At 40.8% G+C, this 22,865-nt stretch overlaps 1 protein-coding gene across 2 annotated transcripts in view; it reads right to left on the bottom strand.

Annotated features, from left to right (window-relative positions):
• Window positions 1–6,012, bottom strand: part of NECTIN3 (nectin cell adhesion molecule 3) — a 131,843-nt gene extending 125,831 nt beyond the window's left edge. For both annotated transcript variants that reach the window (XM_036349645.1, XM_036349644.1), the window contains exon 1: window positions 5,831–6,012. In XM_036349645.1, coding sequence (XP_036205538.1) covers window positions 5,831–5,990 — 160 coding nt within the window. In that variant the 5' untranslated portion in view covers window positions 5,991–6,012. The remainder of the gene's footprint in view (window positions 1–5,830) is intronic.
• Window positions 6,013–22,865: the final 16,853 nt, after the last annotated feature.

The raw sequence follows: 22,865 nt of genomic DNA, 5'->3' as shown, positions 1-22,865 counted from the left end.
CCTAGTACCTATAATTTGAATCCATCCACACATCCTACTTTTGCTGACCCTGGCTATCTGAGAATAATGATTTATAGCCCCTCCCTGCTTTAAAAATTTTTTTATTTCTTCTGAAGAAACCTGGGCTGAGAGCCTTTGCTGGGTGTAATGGCCAACTTATTTGAAATAAGAACAAGTTTGATTTTATTTATTTATTTTTTAAAATATGTTTTATTGATTTTTTACAGAGAGGAAGGGAGAGGGATAAGAGTTAGAAACATCGATGAGAGAGAAACATCGATCAGCTGCCTCCTGCACACTCCCTACTGGGGATGTGCCTGCAACCAAGGTACATGCCCTTGACCAGAATCGAACCTGGGATCCTTGAGTCCGAAGGCTGACGCTCTATCCACTGAGCCAAACCGGTTAGGGCTTATTTTATTTTTAATGATTAAAGGTAAAGGAGACCAAATAAAGTTTTTTAAAAAACTATTATATAAATTTCTCCTATTTATAAAGTCACATTTACTATCTTACACCTAACAAAATAATCATTTAAAGTGTTGAAAAGCATACTGTCATTTCTTATCCAATTAACCCAGTTATGAGCTGGTATGTTTACACATACCAGTTTATGAGTCAAATTCCAGTTTATGAGTATCTACTCACAATGCAACAAGTAGCTCTTTCCTACTCATCTTAATTAGCAGAATGAATGTTGGATAGTCAATAAGGTTACAAAAAAACAATCTCCCCGGATGCTGAAAATTCACAATATAAGTATGCAATAAATATAATATCCTTTCTAAAGCAATTACAGTTATCTCCAAATATAGCTTGTATCTATAGGTTCATAAGAAGCAGCTCTTAATAAAATTTTAAAACAGTGATCTATAAGAAGTGAGTCACTTAGGAAAACACTTAAAGCTCACCCTTGATAAAGGTTCACAAGAAATACTATTTAAATATATGACTAGACTATGTCAAAGCCTATTATAAAAATAAAAATTATAAATTTTATAAAATTCTGGAGAGAATACGGGTTCAAGAGTTTACAATTTTAGATTAAAATATAAAAGGTAATCAAAAGTACAACATTAAAGATATAAACACTTTTGGATCTGAGTGCTTGGCACACAGAACCATCTTTACTGACTTAAAGATTATTTGATTTCATATTAATAATATTAAATACCATATCTTTTGTAAACCATATAGTCCTTCTTCTCAATTTTTATGAAGACTTCAATAGGTTACAGAATATGCTATAGCAATATATTATTTACTCACTAATTTTTAAGGAGTAAATTACAAAATGTCAAAACATTAATTTTTAGCAAACACCTCTTCAATAATTTCCAAATATGCAAAAGCCATAAGTTTTATTCTTTGACTTACTATGCAGATACAAAATGTACATCAGAGTTGCCAGGTCACTAAATTATGTACTGGACATAAAAATATGTACATAAAAATATATGTACTGGAAAACATAAGTGACATACACAAGGTAACACACACACACAAATATATTTTCCAATTCCTATTTCTGATGCCGTAGCTAAACACAAGAAAATATTTTATCTTTTTTGCTTGCTTTTAAGTTTGGTTCACTTTTCAATTACATCTGTTCAGGATACAGAAAGATTCATACATGCAATATGAATTATAGGCCCCAACCTGATACTATAAGTAACTTGATAAAGTATAAGTGAAGTTGACACTCTCCTCTTCAACTCCACATTTTCAACATAATCACTAATATTCTAAGTGACTCTATGGAACTACCAAGTCCTAAAATACATTCTACATCACGAAGGGAAGATTCAATTAGGTTTCATATAATAACAGTTGATTTCACCATATCCCAATATTCTGAAAATTGGTCATCTATACATTTACTTGAAGTAAATTTAACAGATATCCAAAAAGTACTGGCTCCACTATACACTTAAAATAATGATGTAAAGTACACATACAAGTCACTGAACTTAAAAACTCAATTATTCAAGATATCCTAGTAGAATTTAAGAATGACAAATACCAGGCTGGTTGGTTTTAATGTGCAATACACTAACTAAATGATAACATTTAAATGTTTACTATATTGCATGCACTCTACTAAATATTTTATTTTATTATTTCACTTAATCTTCACAAGAACTCTATAGGCAAGGTAATACCATCCATTTGTTTAAAAGATGAGAAACCTTGCCAAAACCGGTTTGGCTCAGTGGGTGGAGCGTCGGCCTGCGGACTGAAGGGTCCCAGGTTCAATTCCGGTCAGGGGCATGTACCTGGGTTGCGGGCATATCCCCAGTGGGAGATGTGCAGGAGGCAGCTGATCGATGTTTCTCCCTCATCGATGTTTCTAACTCTCTATCTCTCTCCCTTTCTCTCTGTAAAAAATCAATAAAATATATTTAAAAAAAAAAAAAAGATGAGAAACCTTAACTTTACTGAGGTTAAATAACTTGCCAAAGACTCACACATTTAGTAAGTGGCAGTCTTTTTTCAGAATCAAATTATTTACTATCTAAACCATAAACTGCAGAGAAGAGACAGAGAAAGAGAAAGAACAAACTTGTACTATCTACCATAACGCCTAACCTCAATAAGAATATATGACTCAACTTATTTTTGTAAAGTAGTTCCCCCGCCCTCCTCAGTTTACATTCATATATCTTTATCTAATGGGTTAGATATCCCTCTTCTGGGCATAGTACCTCATGCAGATCTCTTTTATAAACTCCAAACTGTCCTATAATCATCTATTTCCTTTATGTCTACCACATGCTATAAACTCCTTGAAGTCAGGATTCTGCTTTAGTCATGTTTTATGCCCCCAAGAACCTGTTAACTGCCAGGAATATAAAAAGTATTGAAAGTGCAGTTAGAGGTTCAACATCATATTAGATCTTTTCTATAATCTTCTAAACATCATCTTAAGATAAAACCTTACTGAAAGTGGAAATAGTAAAATCCTAGATTCAAATAGGAATTTATGAATTAAGGTCAAATAGTATAGCTTCTCTTTCATTAATACTATATCCCTGCTAATACTCTACATCTCAAGAAAAATGTTGGGAAGAAAAGTGAGATAAATCTGATCACCTATGAATTGATCATAAAAAAACATGAAATTCCAGAATTAAATAAATGAGGTTTCTCAAGTCAGATGGTATTGTAAATCTAGTCTCCTTAACCTTTATACCTAGGAATTTGTTAGGCTTAAAAAATATATCAAAACCTGGCAGTTTGTCAACCTGTAAAATTCTCACTTAAAAAGTTCAGTTCTTCAAATAAGATAGCTAATGTGTATCCCCAAACAGCAAATATGATGTAATTTTTATAGCTTTCAGAATATTGAATCTACCAATCGCAAGGGGTTTTTTTTAGCAGTCCAATTAACATATGAAAATAACCTTGTACTAAAGATGATATTGCAGAAGTTGAGTATAAGACTATGCAAAATGTAAACCACATATCAAAAACACTAGCAAACTGAAAAAAGATCTGTGCATTATAAAAAAGTAAAGCATTCTGTTAAGACAAATCATCAGACAAGACATCTCTTTAAAGCCTAAAAATTTTTTCAACTCTGAAACTAACTACTCAAACATTAGTACATGCTAAACCTTGTGAGCAGTATAGGAATGTTTGATCAACGAACAGGTTATGTGAAGAAAATTCTGTTCCCACACTTGCTAAGAATCCATACATCACAACTGTGCCCTAGTCAGAATGAATTTAAAATAGAGAAAGGTTGATAGAAAAGAATCATCATAAGGGTTCACAAATTAGGGTGTTATAACACTATAAGCCAAAAATGGAAACTCTTGAAATGAGCAGTGCACATGAACACAAAACTAGTGTCTGCCTCTACAACTACAAGCAGAGTTGACTCTAAAAACTTCAATTTACACCTCTCCTAAGTCACAGTCCATGTGCCTAGACTGCTTGGATTTTTAGGACTCTAAAAGATGAAGTCCCTTCTATAGCACATTATTAAAGAGATTTTTAAAAACCTCTTTTCTTCTTCCAAGAGAAAAACCAATGTGTTTCTTCAAAAAGCAAACAACACTTCACTTGCAGAACTGTGAAATTATTACCCAAATTCTATTTCCTTGTATTAGCTGTACGTCTAGCTAGATTCAGTCTTCCATAGGGCTTTTGCCTAGCTAGATAAGCTTTTACTGGGGGTACAAGTAATATTCCTCAGTCCTTAACACAATCTAAGTAAAGACAGTAAAACTGTTAACACTTTTCTCCCACCCAACTGTAATCCACAGTCCTCCCTTGATGGCAAAGAACAGTGCACAAATTCAATCTAGAATCTTGCATCAATTTAAAGAGGCAACAGCATTAAAAATTGGGTGGTGGAACCAAACATCTGGAGCGTGGGGCTACGAAAACACTGTAGACTGGACAACATACCCTTTATCATCGTATACTTTGTAAATCGCAAACTTTCATGACAGTGCTTGAACCGTGGTGGTGAACTGCTGGCTGGTGGAAATGCTCAGCCTACAAGCAGCACTCACCTCTTGAAAACTTTGCCTCCCACATAACCAACCACCTTGACACACCTACCTCAACAGGATTCTCCTTTTTCTAAATCGTAATACCCAAGAAATCCGCACACATCCTTCCTTTTAATAAATACTGGTAAAACTCTCCTTGTAATAAATACTGGTTTCATTTAACATTGCATGACACACGGAGATCCAAGAGCTGCCTCATGAACCGGTAAAAAAAAAAAAAAAAAAAAGTATTGGGTAAACCAATCTCTGAGCAAACGTCAATTTTGCTCCTCCACTTCCTCACCAAGTAGGAGCCTTTGAATGAATCAAGTCCAGCAGTGTTTATGGTATTACCAACGGGCCGATACAGCTAATCCCCGAAGACTGGTGGCCTTATTTTGCCAAATCATCACCTTCTATGAATGATCACTCATGTCCATCTCTCGTGCATGAAAGACATTTCTTACAGGATCCTGAGCAAGCAGGCTTCTAGCTTCCCGTATCTAGGGACAGAACTTACAACGAGAATCGCTCCTAGGAAAACTGTACCATCAGCACGAGGGAAGGGATGGGGAAGAGGCTTGGTGTTTGCCGTGATCAGAAGAGCCATGCACAGTCGATGCCATATTTAACACATAAATCAAAGCCCTGGGGACAAATCGTGTTTGCAGAAATAAACACTGACAGTGTGAGAGAAGTCCCACAAACGGAGGCAGCGACGGGCTCCACGCAAAGCCATCCCGAGGCAGGCAGGCGGGGCAGAACCGGGCCGGAGGATGGAGGCCAACGGACTGTAGGGGATGCTGCAGGGTGGGCGCCAAGGATGCCTCCTCCCGGGCGGAAGGCGGGGAGAGACGGACCCGAAGGCTTCATTCCGTCGGACCCTGGTCCCTAAAGGTATCTGGGATCACAGCTCAAGTTTCACCGGGGAACAGGGCGGCGGCAAACGTGCATCCCGGCACCCCAGCCCCAGCCCAGAAAGTCCGCGCTCTCGGTTTCCGGCTCGAATTAGCAAGGAAGTAACGGTGCCCGGAGCACTCCCGGTGGAATCCGGGCAGAAAGCAGCACCGCCCGAGCCTGGCCATCAGCGCGGCCGCGGCGGAGGGAGCGGGCGGCCGGCGTCGCACTCGCGGGCCCGGCCCTTCCCGGGCCTCGCCCCGGGCGCGGCGAAAAGTTTCCAGCCAAAGTCCGCGGCACCCGCTCGCGCAGCCAACCGCCCAACGCAACCGCCTCGCCGCTCGGGAGAGCCGCCCACGCGGGCCCGGCCGCGGTGCCGGGACCCCCGGCCGCGCCTCCCTCAGCCCACGCCGCCGCCGAGGTCCACCTACCGCAGAGCCGGGAGAAGAGCAGCAGCGGGAAGAGCAGCAGCAGCAGCGGCGGCGGCGTCGGGGGCGGCAGCAGGAGCCCGGCCCCGGGGGGAGAAGCGAGGGAAAGTTGTGCTTTGCCGCCTCCGGGACACAGCGGAGCCGGCCCCGGGGTCCGCGCCATTCCCCACCCTCCCCCCGGCCCGCTCGCCCGCCCGCCCCCTCCGGTTCCCCGGGACCCGGCGCCTCCGGCTCTGGGCGGCGGCGGCAGCGTCTGCGGCGGAAGGTCGGGCGCGCGCCTCCCCAACTCCTAGCTCCTGAGCCTCGGCCGCCGGCTGACACTGCGCCGAGCGCTCGCGGCTGCCTCGACACCGCCGTCGCCGACGCCACTGCCGAGGCTGAGGCGGGAGCCGCCCGCCGCCGCCACTCCCCGCCCCCCCGGCACCCGCCCGCTCCGAACTCCTGAGAACTCGGAACGCACCACCCCGCCCGCGCGGGAGGGGAGAGGAAGCCGACCCCCGAGCGGCCGCTGGAACCCGCCCGCCCGCCTGCCCCACGCTAACTCCGGCTCCCGTCCGATCCCGGACTGCCTGCCGCGCCTCCTCCCGCCCCACTCCCCTCCACACGCCCCACCCCTTTAAAAAAAAAAAATCTCTTCTCTCCACTTTGATAACGGGTTTCTCCCAGAGCAGGGCTCTAAAAGGGACAGGGAAATCTGGAATGGGTTAGGAGGCCCCGCCCCTCGCCCCGGCGTCGCACCCCCCCGCCCAGCCTTTCCAATGGTCTCGCCCACTCCGCCCCTAGTGGGTCCACCGCTGCCCCGACGCAGACAGAGGCGGAGGGCGGCGGCGGGACAATCGGCTCGCGGCCGGCCTCGCCCGCGCGGGCTCTCCGTCTGGCGGGGACCCCGGGCCGGGAGGGCGTGGGGAGGGGAGAGCGGGATGGGGTTGGCCCCTCCGTTGCCCCTGCGAAGGGTTCCTGTCCAGGAAGCTGGACTCAGCCTGCAGGACTAGTTTGTCCTCTCTCCTCGCCGGGGGCGCACGGGGCCGAAAGGACTTTGTCCTTCCTCCTGCTTCCCGGGACAGCTTTGCTCCCCGAATTCCTCCCTTCCTCCCAGCCTCCCTCCCCCACAGCCCGCCGAGGCACCTTTGCACGGGCTTTTTTTTTTTTTTTTTTGCTCGTTTCACTGGAGGGGCGGCTCGGAGGAAGGGTCAGCGTTGCCGGGCGAGCAGTGGGGGTCCCGGAAGGTTTGCTTTCCCGCCCTGGCTTCTTCCCGGCTGCCAGGCTGTCGGCTCTCCTCGCCTGGCGACTGGCAACAGGAGGCCGTGGATCTCCCCGATCGGAGCGCCCCGAGCGCGGTGGTGTTTTTCTTGGGGTTTGTTTCATTTGCATGTTCGCACGTGTCGTTTTAGTTTTCATTGCTTGCTCTCCTTTGAACTTATGGCGGGGAAAGCGACCTCGGGAACTGTTCCACCCTCTGCCCCGAAGAAGAGCGTCTGGGGTCCACCACCACCCGCCCTCACCCCCGGCGGGTTGCTCGCCCTGCCCTGTCCCTCCGCCCTCGGCGCGCAGCTCTGGTGGCCGGACCTCGGAACCACAGCCGCGGGCGGTGCTGCGGCGGTGGTGGACAGTGTGAACTGTCCCGAGAGGAACTGGAGGCAGGGGACGCACATCCTCAGCCCTGGCACCATTCATTTTACGTAGATCTTGCCATCTCCACCTAGTCACAGATACGCTCCAATGAGAAGGAAGTCGAACTAGGATCTAGCCGCCTGTCTCAGCTGAACTAATGCTTGCCTGCCCCCGGATCACTAAGTCATCCCCCTTCAATCACGAGGGTCTCCCACTCACCAACTGGCTATGTTTTACCTCCAAGGCTGCACACCCTTAGGCCCTACTCTTTTTTTTTCTTTTTCTTTTTTTTTTTTTTTAACTCCCGCCTCCCATCCTAGTTCTGAGTTTGGAATCTCTCTTCCTCCACCCCCTTGCCTTTCTCCCACTCTGTGCCTGCCTGCCTGCCGCCCGGACCCCTGTAAACCTGCCTCCAGCAGCCGCTCTTTTCCATCACCTCTAGCCTCAGGATGCATTATGACTAAAACTTGTCCTGCATCTGCTCTGGGAAATCCCCTAATGATGATCAGAACTGACGAAAAGTAGCTATTGTGACTCACCTAAGCTCTGCTGACACCGCCGTTTTCCCCGAGAAGATTTATTTTCTACTTTCGCATTCCCTAAACCAAAAATTACTGCTAAATTTAGACAGAGCCCACTGCTCAGTGACTAGCTAATTATCTGTTTAGATAGCACTTTAACAGTTGCAGATACTCAGTAAATAACGAAAATTTTAATATTACTAGCCACCCCCAGCCTGCAGCCTTTCCCTGATCATTCCAGGCTCCAGAAAAAAAAGTAATTTAGCCAACATTTGAAAAGGTGCCAAGTGGTTAATGTGGGGGCCAAGGTGCAATTGCTACAGAGACCACGCGGGATTAGCTGGGTTAGTCTTCTCAAAAGGATGATACGGAGCTTTAAAACTATATATCCTGCATATTTTGAAAAATTGGATTAGTGGCATGCTATGGTTATACTTTCCTCTGACCCAAAGTGAAGAGAGAGCTTGGAAGAGTAGTATTCATAGATGTTATATAAGCATTAAAAGAGCACCATGCTGGTGTTTTATGTACTTACAAGCATTATGTTCTAATAATAATAATTGTGTTGATATAGCATCTTCAGCCAGAGATGTCAAACCGCACAGAAGGTAGCAATTACTACTATTCCTACTTGACAGCTGGAGAAACCTAGGCACAGAGGTTAAGTGCAAATACTATAAGCCATGTGTGGTGGTTTTTCTGCCAGAACCAAGGTCTTGCCTTCCAGTGGATACCACTAAGCTCTCAAGATTCCTTCTTAACTTAAAAACAAATTTATTGAAGAAACTCAAATTTCTACTTTCTAAGTGCCCAGTCATAAATTATGTTCTTAAATACATACCCACCCCAAGCTTTCTTATTAGAAATTAGTTACAGAAAAATATTTTACATTACATAGTACAGCTCATTTCTTTCTTTTTAAAAACGTGTTTTTATTGATTTTAGAGAGAGAGAAGGGGAAGGGAGAGAGAGAAACATCCACCAGAGGGAAACATGGGCAGCCTCCTGGATGCCCCCCACTGAGGATGGACCTCCTCAACCCAGGCATATGCCCTGACCTGGAGTCGAACCAGTGACCTCTTGGTGCATAGGAGGACACTCAACCAACTGACCCACACTGGTTGGGCTCAGCTGTTTTTTTTTTTTTTTTTCCCAAGGAGCAGAATTATTGTTGGTTTTAAAAAAATCTTTAACATGAGAGCATTACTTGGTTTTATTCTATTTTTTTTTTTTTGTCTAAATTTATAGATAAGTTTACCTTTATTGTTTTAGGGACAAACTGGTTGAAAGAATGCTTAATTATAGCTAACTTACTAATATTTGTAGTAGCATTGAATCCAAAGTATGCATGTATTTTCCAAGAAAAAAAATTATCTGACTAAAAAACAACATGATTCTAATGCCAAAAATGATTTCATTGTTTTGGGTTAAGAATACTTTCCCACTTTCTGCCTCAAAAGACTGCCAATTGTTGAGTTTCATTAATTCGTAACTAAAAAACAAAGGTTGACATGTTAAAGAAGTAATTGTGTACAGTGCTGGACATTTTTACATTTACTCAAACAATTCAAATTAAAGGTTTAAGACTATTATTAGAATTTCATAGCTGACTCTGAAACAAAGGAAGTATTTTATAGTAGAGGTAGGCCATTATGTACTCTAGGTAGTTCCACTTACCATCAGCAAAATTTTTATAACCTGCTATGTGAAGAAGTATAGCTTTTCCCTCAGTGGAAGAGATGAGCAATGCTTTTTGGAATGTTTGAACTTGGTACTATCCTATATAATAAAAGGCCAATATGAAAATCGACTGCATGGCAGCGGATCAAACTGTCGCTATAATGCGCACTGACCACCAGGGGACAGACACTCAATGCAGGAGTGTTCCCACAGTGGGAGCACTGCTCAGCCAGAAGCCCTGAGCCAGGCTCACGGCTGGTGAGTGCAGCAGTGGTGGAGCAGTGGTGGCAGGAGCCTCTCCTGCCTCTGCTGCAGGCAGGCCGTAAAGAGCAAGAGGTCTCGAACTATGAGAGCCCTGGACTGTGAGAGCAATGTCTGACTGCCAGCTTAGGCCCGATCCCATGGGCCTAAGCCAGCAGGTGGACATCGCCCAAGAGGTCCCAGACTGAGGGAGGGCGCAGGCCAGGCTGAGCCCCCCCACCCCCCCACCAGTGCACAAATCTCATGCACTGGGCCTCTAGTATTTGATAAGCTGGTTTTACCCAGCTATAATCATAATCTTCTAAAGCAGAACTATGCAAATAGTTTAAAAAGAAACTGCAACCCCACAGAAAAAGTCCACACATTTACAAATCTTCACCAACCCCACATTTACCAAATGTAACTATTTCTTACTAAAAAGATCTCCCTACTCCCATAGATTTATACTGTGTTCTTCCTCATATTTCCTTGGGGTCAAATTTCACTCTATCATTGAGATCTTCTATCAAGAGCCCTCCTATCTCAATTCTTATCCTCTCTTATTTTTTTCCACTGTACTCACCATCTGACATGATATATCTTTATATATTGTCTGTTTTCCTTTTGCTAAAATTAAAGTTCCATAAGGATGGGTGGGAGCTGTATATTTTTTCACTGTTCAAACCCAACCATCTAGAACAGCCGTGGGCAAACTACGGCCCACGGGCCGGATCCGGCCCATTTGAAATGAATAAAACTAAAAAAAAAAAAGACCGTACCCTTTTATGTAATGATGTTTACTTTGAATTTATATTAGTTCACACAAACACTCCATCCATGCTTTTGTTCCGGCCCTCCAGTCCAGTTTAAGAACCCATTGTGGCCCTCGAGTCAAAAAGTTTGCCCACCCCTGATCTAGAATAATATCTACTATATAGGTACCTGTTTGGATGATTAAATGATTATAATGACATAGCATACTCAGATGTACATCTAATGGCAGGTAAACTCAAAAGAATTTTAATGTTTTAAGGTCTTGAGTATATGATCATCTTGAGTTTTTAAGCTGGATGATAATTACACTGACTAGTGCTTAAGAGACTCCATTTAATTTCTTCTAGTGCTACTTATTAAACTATTGTCTTTCCCCTCCATAGTCACCCTTCCAGATGCCTGATTTGTAATATGGGAGTTATGGTTCTGCAATCTGCCTTCTTTGCCAACTGACTTCCTGGTAGGTGCTATCAACAGAAGTCACTGAGGGAGGGTAGAAGGCAAGAAGAGGGAGACGAGACCTGTTCCTTTCTGTTTGCTTACTGCTCCTATCAGCATCACCTCAGCAGTAATAGCCCTTCACCCTGTCATCAGCAGCTGGTCCCAGCCTCCCACTTGTTTTATACCCTGAGAACCAGACTCATCACAACCCCTCAGAGGTACCCAGCACCAGCCAGGCTGTGCCCATTTCTCAGGGGTCCAATCCCTAGCTCATCAGGAGCCCTCCTCTGAGCTTCTGAGTTCTAATAACCCAACCTTTTCCCTTTGTTCCTCCAGCTCTAAAGGTGGTAATGGATTCCTACATTTCATATCTTTGGATCACCTCAATTTCCCCTATTTGGTCTGGAGACCTCCCTTCCAACCCCTGTGTAACAATACCCTATTATTAAGTTCCTTCAGTAACATAGTATGGTCTCCCTTTTTCTGATCAGATCTTGATTGATGCTCTCTTTATCAGTGACTAATTCTCAAACTTTCCCTTGTAACAGTTATTTTCTCTAAGTCAAATTATTTAAAATAGAGGCAACATCAATCCATCAATTAATGTAAATAACAGCAGTAAGGAAAATGAGCAAAATGTGTTCCTTTAATTGGCAATAATCCAGATTGAGCAAAGGTGGGTTTGAAATAAATAAATTTTGAGGAAATTATGCTGGTGTTTTAGTCATATGTACATATGATTTGTTGATATTCCTCATCTAGATCACGATAAAAACAAAAAGAAACTTCAAATTTTTGGTGATTTTTTTACAGACCTTGAGTACACTTGAGAATCATTATAGAGCTAAAAGATAATAGGATTATGTGTGTGTGTGTGTGTGGTGGGGGGAGAATTGGACTTCTCTAATAAACTTACAATAAAACAAACATACACTTCACGTAACTATCTAAAAGCTAACTTTTTAAAAAAATAATATACAACTCTTTTGTAGAACACTAGAGTTCCAAAGAATACAGTTTGAGAAAGGGATTTTTAGAGAGAGAGAAGAGCTATGCAACTGCATTATGGTAGGTTAAATAAAAGGGAACTCAAACAACAAATGAACAAACAAGACATTCAAACAAAAACTCACAAACACAGACAACAGTATGGTGGTGACTAGAGGGAAGGGGGTAGAGGAGTAGCAATGTGGTGACGGTAGATTTGATTTTGGGTGGTAAATACACAATGTAGTATACAGATGATATATCATAGAATTGTACACTTGAAAACCATATAATTTTATTAACCAATGTTACCATAATAAATTTAATTAGAAAATAACAGAGTTCTCAGAAACAAAAATAAAGAGGCAGGTTAAATTTAGGAAAGACGATTGAGCTATTATGTGCTGGAGTCTATATTAGGTGTTGGGAATGGAAAAACCCAAGTCCTTAACCCTCAAACCAGAATATTCTTGCAAATAATGAATGGTTGTACAATATAGGAGATAATAGAGGAGGAGTCCTATGTATGCTTAAGGAAGACTTAACAGCAAAGATGACATTTGAATAGTCTTCAAGAATGAGTGGGGGGTTTTCATACAAATGGGGTGAAAACAGCCGCGGGAACAGGAGAACGATAGATGGAAGGGTACAGAGGCATGATAGAGTATAATGTGTTTTGGAAACCACAAGCATTTCTGTGCTGCTAGTGGGTAAAATTCAAAAGGAAATTAGGAGAAAAGGTAAAAAAGGGTTGGATGGGTATGCAGGGTGTTTTTAAACCTCATAAAGAAGTTCAGATTGTATCTGGTAAATCATGAAACAAAGACTTTTGAGTAGGAAAGGACAAAATTAGGTTTCCTAGGAAAGTCAGAGGCCAGTGTAAAGATGAGGATGGATGAATTATCAGGTGATTTGGCAGAAAATTAGTAAGGAAAATGTAAGAATGGAAATAATGAAGATCTGAATTGAGTGGTGTGATAAAGTGCATGTAAAAAAGAAAATTAATTGAGAAGAACATAGTATTTTAAAACAAACTAGTTTGTTCCCACAGTGGTTTGAATGTGGTATGTCTAGCTAAGAGATAGTAATACAGGCAAATGAGGGAAGTAAGACAAAAGAGACATGAGCAAGAGGATGAAAAAAGAAGCTCTCAAAAGAAGGTAGTGAAAATGTGGATGGAGGCAGAAGGATATTATAAGAGAGGATATGGAGAAGAAAATGGGGGCAGATCAAATGACAACAGTTGCAATAACATAATTGATAGTTTTATAAATTATTGGGAAATTTTTGCAACTTATTTCTACTTTATATTATTCCTTTAATTCTTATGGGCATGTCTCAGATTTATGTTATGTCCAGTACAGTTTCTCTTATAATATCATTAATAAGTATTTATTGAATGGAAGGGGGTGGGAAAAAAAGAATCATTTTGTGAATGGTCTTGCTATTGTTTTTAGATGGAACTGAACTAAATAAGTCTGGTGTCTGTGTGGTTTCAGTACAATGAAGAGCCACTTTTCTCCCCATGAGTGTTTCAATGGATCGTACCCTAATTAATCTAATTAAGGTTGGTGAACACATAGAAAGTTGGAGCACTCAGAGAAGGTATGAAAGCTCTGCCCCCTTCCACGTGCATTGCTCTATGCATATTTTACCTTTGACCATTTCTGAGTTCTGTCATAATAAACCAGCAATAAGTTATTCGCTGAGTCCTGAGAACCCTTCTAAAAAGTTGTCAAACCCAAGAAGAGAGTCATAGCCTGTTGGTCAAAAATATAAGGGACAACTAGGGACTTGTGATTGGCATCTGAAGTGGGGGTAGTCTTGCGGGACTTGTGGGATCTCTGCTAATTCCAGGTAGTTAGGTCATAATTGAATTGTAGAACACCGAACTGGTCTAGAGAGTTGGAAAATTGCTTGGTATAGGAACCTCATCACCACATTGCCTTTAACATTCCTATCTTCTAAAACTAAATGGGGGGGGATGCCCTAGCCCATGGTCAGCAAACTACGGCTCGCGAGCCACATGCGGCTCTTTGGCCCCTTGAGTGTGGCTCTTCCTAATCCTTAGGAGTACCCTAATTAAGTTAATAGCAATGTACCTACCTATATAGTTTAAGTTTAAAAAATTTGGCTCTCAAAAGAAATTTCAGTCGTTGTACTGTTGATATTTGGCTCTGTTGACTAATGAGTTTGCCGACCACTGCTTAACTCAGTGGATAGAGCATTGGCCTACAGACCGAAGGCTCCCGGGTTTGATTCTGGTCAAGGGCACGTACCTTGTTTGCAGAATCTCCTCCCTGGCCCAGGCCCTGGTCAGGGCACATGCAGGAAGGAGGCTGTTTCTCTCACATGGCTATTTCTCTTTGTCTTTCCCTCTCTCTTCCACTCTCTCTAAGAAATGAATGGAAAAATATCCTCAGGTGAGGATTAAAATAAATAAATAAACAAACTAAATGGGGGGGGGGGCAGATTTTCTCTTAAAAATTTAAGATTTTTTGCCACATCTACAGAAAGCTTCTGGGTGTTTTTTTGTTTGTTTGTTTTGTTTTTTACTTCTTCAATCCAGTGTGTCTTGAGCAGGGCTGGGTGTATCTACTTCTAAATTATTGTTCAGTAGCTTTCATTCAACAACATGTTCTCTCTCTCTCTCTCTCTCTCTCTCTCTCTCTCTCTTTACTTCTATGTACATCTTTATCTTCTGCTTCTACTGGAAACCCTTGATAACAGTAATATGTTTCAACCTCCTCCGGACCCTTGGTCTCAGTGGAAATTTCTCATAGAAAAGCTTTTTCTAAGCTAGCCTCCTGTTTTCCTACCAGTTTATCATCACTGTTGAATTTACTTTTTCTCTTCCAATTTTTCTCCTCTATTCCTTCTATCCAAATCCATTATTCTTCCCTGGCTTTTCCATCTTCTTACCCAAAGTGGGCTCTATGGAAAATGGTTCAATAATGCACTCACCAGCCCTTGCCTGAGTTGCTAACCCTCACTAACATCATTCAGTATTCCTGCGCAGATCAGAACTTGCTTGATAAAATCTTACAGGGCACCTGTTACTATTCTCAAAATCATGGTATCAAGTTTCCCCTCAGAGTCTCAAAGCTACTCAATAGTACTTGTAACCATCCTTATTGAAATCTTTACAGTGACTGCTCCAAATGTTTTTCTTTCTCCCCAGGCTCCCATTCCTTCCCTTGCTTTTTATTTTCCAGAAAAAAAAAATGAAGCTCTCCTAGATTGAATTGCATCAATCATCTTCTAATTTAACTTGTATGTCCTTTCCTCAGCAATAATTTAAAAGTTCATTGACAGTAACCTCATCTCCACTTTCTACCACAAATCAGAACCTATAGATAGTTATATTCTAAGAAGCTGAGGATGGAAGAGATACAACTTATCTTTTAGAAACAGATCAAATACTTTGGGTATTAGAATCCTTAAAATCTTTTTTCAGAATCAGGAACTCAGCTTTAAAGATAACAGAGAGTGCTGATAGCTCTGCTACCCAGTTGTACCCTACAATCTGTATGCGAATAAAAAGCCAAACAAAGGAGTTGACCTAATGTCTAGAACTAAATTGAGGAGCTATAAGCCACTTATTTGTCAAGGAAATTGGTTCTATCCCTCTCATAATCAAATACATTAATGATTAGCTATTAACTGAAATATGATTTTGGTATAAAGTCTATGTGAGTACTTGGGTAAATAAACGGGTTCATATGTAAGTGTGTAACAAGATGGCTAGAACCTCAGGATTGGGAGAAATCTTTGCTGATTTTCTTTGTCCTTTTTGCCCACTGTATGTTTCATAAGAATTCCATTTATTTAATTTCTTAAATTTGTCTCTATTTTGGTAACTGTCTTTACGGTTACTTAAATAACTATGAAATATACTATATTATTGAAAAATATCTAGGCATTCATTCTTCTAATACAACTCACCTAGAAAAACTAATATGTCATTTCTGCCAATAGCTATACAACAGCATGAGAGAAATCTCTTGGAAACTGACTCTTTTACCTAATAATAAAATAACCTTTCAGAACTATTATATTTGTTGTACCTGGGGGGATTATTGACAATGAATGAACTACCCTTTCAAATGCCATGATAGAAGATACATTTCATTCATTCAGTGAATATTATTGTTCATGCTCCCTGAAGTAGAGATGTCGCAGGAAAGAAGACCCATAGAGGTCCTTCTTCTCAATGACCTTTCAGTTTAGCATGGGAGGCAGATATTTAAATAAATAACTCGGCAACTTTTTAGCCAAAATTTTATTAATGTTGTGAGGAAAGGCTATCAGAGAGTGTATATTTGGGACCCAAATTAATACATGGGGTCAAAAATAGCTTTACTGATGAACTGTTATTTAAGCTAAAACCCCAAAAATAAATTGGTACTAACTCAATGAAAACCAAATCAGTGTGTGTGTGTGTGTGTGTGTGTGTGTGTGTGTGTGTGTGTGCGTGGAAAGCGTTCAGTGTAAAGCCCACAGTTTGGTCAGTTTTTAAAATGTGCCAGTTATTTGTGTGTAGCTCTTGACTCCATTCATTCTTGACCTTCTTTGTTTTCTGAATCACAGGAGCTGGAAATCAGCAAACTACATGTTGCCGACTCCCTTTTCAGCACATTTCCTGTTAGTTTCTGACACTCTGCAGCAGTGGTAGGACATTTGTAGTCAGAGAAATAAGCCTTTTTTTTTTTTTCTGCTTCTGGTGGAACCTCAGGTAGCAGCAACAAAAGTGGTAGAAGACTCCAGTAGTCAGTAAAGGGATTTAGCAGCATCTCCTGAAAGGCAAATGTCCGTTTAGTTCCAACAGCAATAGGTACAGGCCTCGTGTCTCCAGCATAGCAAAGAAAAAAAAGGTGAGCAGGCTCCAGCCCAGGGTGGATAGCAGTCTCCTGATCCTGAGTAACAGCTCACTCACTGAAATGGTCCTTGGGTTCGATTTTTCCGGCTGTACACTGATGAATAGAAGAATGACATAAGGTACTAGAAAAGTAGAAAAAGTCCAAGTAAAGGAGATTATAGGTAATCTTAAATATTTTGGATTTCATCCTAACATTAATTCGAAGCCATTGAAAGATTCTCAATGGACAAGTGACATGATCAACTTTCCATTTTTAAAAGGAGCAATCTGTCTACCATACACAGAACGGACTGACAAGAATAATAGTAAATTCAAGCCGAAACCAGTTTGGCTCAGTGGATAGAGCGTCAGCCTGCGGACTGAGGGGTCCCAGGTTCGATTCTGGTCGAGGGCATGTACCTGGGTTGCGGGCACATCCCCGGTGGGAGATGCGCAGGAGGCGGCTGATCGATGTTTCTCTCCCATCGATGTTTCTATCTCTCTCCCTTTCTCTCTGTAAAAAATCAATAAAATATATTTAAAAAAAGAATCTAAACTCTCTAGCCATAAAGCAGTCAGATTTTTTTTAAAGAAATAGTAAATTCAAGAATTAGTTAAGTAGATATAGAAATTCAAATAAGAAGTGATGATGGTTAGTAACAAAGTGATGAAAATAGAGAAGTTGACAGAGCAGTTTGGTTGGGTTTTGAGGGAAAGAGGAACCAAGTCAAGGATGACTCTAAGGTCTCTAACATCTGAACTGAGTAGGTGTTGATGCTATTCACTGAAATAAGACAATTGAGTTTGAGGTCTAGATGAGATATCCAAGCAGGTATGTTCAGTATACTATTAGATATCCAGAAGAGAACTCATAACATTGGTCTAGGCTGGGGAAATAAGCTTAGAGTTTATAAGCAAATTGATTGCCATGTAAGTACTGTATATTAGTTCACTTAGGACATGAGTAGAGCAGATAAGGTGTAATCCTGAGAAATGGAGGAAAAGGCAGCTCTAGCAAAAGAGACTGAGGAGTTGCCAGAGAGAGAGAGAGAGAGAAAGGAAACTGCAGATGTGATATCATCAATACCAAGAGACAAAAGTGCTTTTAGAATGAAGAAATAATCAATTAGGTTGAACACTATGGTGTGAATGGGGATATTGGTAATCTTGGGAAGAGCAAGTAACAAAAAATAAGTGGATAATATAAGCATAAATTATTATATTAATATAATACCATGAGATAATATATTAATATAACAGAATTTGTTAAAAGAATTTGTTGGGTAGTTCATTACATTTCTGGGAGGCTTGTTAATCAATATTGGAGATTAGCAGCCAGAAACAATATCCAAAATCACACTGCAAGGGATCAAGAGAAGATACTGTTGCTACAGTCACTGGACATTAGACAACACATTTGACACCAAGGAAAGGGCTTGAGCTGTACATTAGACACACAGAGGAGGAAAAGTTTTCCTCAGCCCTCTTGGGGACCTGGCTGGGTCTGAAAATTAAACTGACAAAGCCAGATTAACAGGAGAAAAGCATACAAATTTATTGAATTAAAGTTTTACAGGAGAGCCTTCATGAGGAAGTGAAGATCCAAAGAAATAGCTAAACCTGAGTATTTTATCTGACATTCTATGAGGAATAGAAGTCATGGAGAAATGTGATAAATTTAGTAAACGGGGGAAAATGAGCAAGGCCTGCTTGTTTAAGCCTTCTTGGTGTCCCTTGTCTTTGGAAGTAAGGATCCTCTTCTCCTCCAGGTATAGCGAAGGCACTTTGTATCTGAGGGTCTTATGAGCTGCTTCAGGAGAAAAGAGCAGGGGCAAGGTCAGAATGACCTTCTTGTTTCCAGCATTTTTTAAAACTCCTTCAGATTAAAATATTAAATAGGCCAATGTGCCATATCCTGGGATAGCATGTTCTGAAACCCATCAGATACCATCTATTACACTGCTGCCACTGCCACCACAGACTCAGTCTGCCTGCAACCATCAGCACCACTAAAGAGTTTCTTGAGTACCACAGGATTGATGAACCAGAGCATCTACTCTGCCTAGTGGTGGAAATAGAAACTAGAATGAAATAATGAAGGAATTAATGAAAGAGGAGGATATGAGGAGAACAAGCATAGATAACTTTTTCAAGGCCTTTGGCTTTGGGGGGGAAAAAAAAGAGGAGAGAGCAATAGCTGGAGGGCAGTGTGGTATCCACAGAGAGGTCTTCATGATTAGAAGGATCTATGAAATAGGGATAAGCTGATGACATTTTAGAAGGTAATCTACAATGTAAGATCACCTGAGTAATAAGACAGGAATACTTACAATCACACTATTGTCTAACATTCTGGGGATACTAAATAGAGAAATGAAGAAGAGAATTTTGAGGTTTAAATATCAGAGAGGGAGATATTGAATTAATGCCTATTCATAGGCAATACTATTGCATGCCTAAAAATCCCGATAATTAACTAAAAATCCAATGAAATTAGAGAATTCAGTAAGGTAACTTACTACAAAATTAATATCTAGAAATTAGTAGCCTCTATATTGTGAAATGAATTAGGAGCACTAATAAAATACAGGATCCACTTTCAATAACAATAAAAATGACAAAATACCTAGTAATGATCTTAACAAGAAATATGTAAAATTTTTATGAAGAAAACTTAAAGGCAGAAATCATAAAAATAGTAGAGGAAACCATAAGAATTGTCTCCCTATAAACTTTGAGTAGGAAAGAACTCTCTTAAGTATATCACAAATGCCAGAAGCATAAATGTAAAACTTTAGTAAATCTGACTTTAAAATATTTTATTTAAGGCCAAAAAATTTGCAACTCATATTTAAAAAGCTGTCTTTATATATAAATGACTTATACAAATCAGTTTTTTTAAAACACAACAACATGAGAAAATGAAAAAAAGATATGAACAGAGTTTTTAGAAAAGGAATAACAAATGACTTTTAAATATTTAAAAAGGTTGTCAATCATGCTCATAATAAATAAACTGCTAATTAAAATTATGAGATCTGCAGGAAACTTAGTGATACCCTTTTGTTGGGTGAATGTTATCACTCATACATTTTTGATGGGACTGTAGTTTGATTTGACATCTGTGGAGGTTAATTTGGCAATATCTATTCAAATCACAATTATGTTTATGCTTTAACCCTGTAATCCCACCTGTAGGTATATCTTGACATATGTCAAATAATTTAATCTGCAGGTATATCTTGACATATGCCAAATAATGTATGAAATTGTTTGTTGCAATGTCATTTATAACAATAAAATTTGGAGACAAGTTAAATGTCAATAAGGTTAGGTTAAATAATTTATAGGACATTTATAATTGAGGCTGTATAGCTAAAAAATAATGAACCAGTACTTTATGAATTAATATTATCTCCAAGATACTTTTAATGAAAAAAAAAACAGATATGTAACAGTGTGTAAAGTGTACTGCTTTAAAAAGAAAACACTTAAGAAAGATAGTGTGCATAATTTACTTGTAGGCGCTTAGAATATCTTTGGCAGGATTCTTGCTCCAAGGATAAGATAGGTAACTGGGACTAGAAATGAAAAAGAGATTTTTCATCATATTCCCTTCTATAACTTTTGAACTTTGAATCATCCTATATAATAAAAGCCTAATATGCTAAGTGTTTGGTTGTCCAGTTGTCCATTCAATCAATCAAAGTGTAATATGCTAATGATATGCTAAGGCCGCTCAACCGCTTGCGCGGTTCCTGCTCAGTTGTCTAATTTGTCATATGCACTGACCACCAGGAGCAGACAGTCGGCTGGTCAACCAGTCGCTATGATGTTCACTGACTAAGAGGGGGCAGACGCTCCAATCGGTAGGTTAACTTGCTGCTGGGATCCTGCCGATCAGGACTGAGCAAGTTGGGCTGGACATGCCCTGGAGCCCTCCTGCAGTCCCTCCCTGGCTGGCCAGCAATTTCCCATGTCCCTCCCCAGCTCTGATCGTGGACTGGTGGGGTCCACGATCCCCACCAGAGGCCTGCGCCTTCCCACGATCTGGGACCCCTTGGAGGATGTGGAGAGCCAGTTTCAGTTTAATCCCACAGGCCAGACCGAGGGAACCCACTAGTGCATGCATTCGTGCACCAGGCCTCTAGTTTATATATACTGCCTACTCAAAACAATCAAAATTTGAGAATAAAAAGCCTGTGGGATAAAGAAATAAAATAAAGTCAATATGGTAAAGCTGCTAAATTATTAAAGTAGGATGGTGCATCAGAAATGATTTTATTTTTGCCTTAACTAATCTGGGAACTTATATTTCCGAACTGTTCAGTCCTTTTTTAATACCTGCAGGAACATCAGGTTATTGGGCATCAGTGCCTGAACATGCATTAAACCATTAGGTGACCATCGAAATGACCTCAAGAAGAAATTGTTCCATTGTTCATACCACTGGACATCTGAAGATTACCATCTTGGACCAATCCTGAAGCTAAGAATTCAGTACTGATTCTTCTCAAGAATGTACTTTTTACTACAAGTACCCTCAGGTCTTCTTTCTCCTTGAAAATATTTCTAGGTTTGCCTTGGATGTATTTCAAGTTTGCAAATTCAAAGATCCTTGAATAAATTTTTGTTATTTATTTTCTACCAAAGCCTCTCTACTGTTTTTGAGTTTGTTCAACAAGCCAATGAGTTTCGTGGACATATAGAAGGGAATATAATCCAGAGAATATGTGGATATTTTGGCCTTGAATAGTAAGAGGAAACATTTTCTCCATTTTTGTGGGTCAGAAATATGAGATGGTATCATTGATTTGGTGGCAGGAAATTAAAGGGTTAAATAAATTTTCTGTTTGAAACTTTAAAAAAAAGTTTTAATTTTTTAGAGGAGAATGCAGAGTCCTGAGTATGAGTACACAAGAGGATGGAATCTGAGAAGAGTAGAAGTTCAAAATAATTGTGGAGTATAGGAGATTGAGCTGACCATAGGAATGTGGTCAAATTGCAAGGCCATACTGAGGGCCAAGTAGAGGTTGGTTATTAGAGCCAAACCAGTTCCTGCTCAGTTGTCTAATTTGTCTCCAACTCTTAGCTGGTTGGAATGAGAGATCAAAGAAAGTGAAGTGTTTACTTTTTCACTTTTGTTTTCTTGCTAATAGGAAGACTGAGGAAGAGATGATCTCTATGAGTTGGAGGACATCCTAAGAATGGGTGATTTAGCTGCCTGGACATGCCAATCAGTAGAAAAAGTACCATTTTATTGTTTCCAATCATCTGTCACACAGAGACAAGAATAAATTTACAAGGATTTGCTTACATAGAAACAACACAAATTCTATTTGATTTTCGTCACTTCTTAGACATTTTGTGAAATTCCAACCAATTTAAACTTCATCAATAAAAACTGTAAACAAGTTGTCAGCTTAGTGTAAACTATTTTTTACTTATTTATATCTCATGTTAAATCCGGTATAATATGAATCTGATTTGAATTTTATTTTTAAAGGAACTTACAAAAGACTAGTAAACTAAACTGATGTCTTTAAAATTATTCTATCACTTAAACCAAATTTAAAACTATATCCTGAATCATGCTGATTTATAATGTGGACCCCAAGAAGATTCATTTGATGTAAACCCCAAGAAGAGACTTGTCTGCCAAGGGTCCAAATTTTATAAATAACTAGAGGCCAGTACACGAATTCGTACATGGGTGGAGTCCCTCGACCTGGCTGGTGATTGAGGCCTATCGGGGAGCTGGCTGGCTGGGGGAAGGGACCCCAGGGAGCTGGCTGGCCCCCTGATCAGGGCTTATTGCAGGGGCTGGCCGGCAGTGGGGAGGGACCTTGGGAGGTTGGCTGACCAGGGTGAGGGGCCGAGGGAGGTTGGCTGGCCAGCCCCCCTCATCGGGGCCAATAGTGGGGGC

This window comes from Myotis myotis, unplaced genomic scaffold (assembly GCF_014108235.1).
Source record: "Myotis myotis isolate mMyoMyo1 unplaced genomic scaffold, mMyoMyo1.p scaffold_m19_p_2, whole genome shotgun sequence".
NCBI classification, from domain to species: Eukaryota; Metazoa; Chordata; class Mammalia; order Chiroptera; family Vespertilionidae; genus Myotis; species Myotis myotis.
Note: the sequence above shows the minus strand (reverse complement) of the source record. Positions and strands in the feature narration are given on the sequence as shown.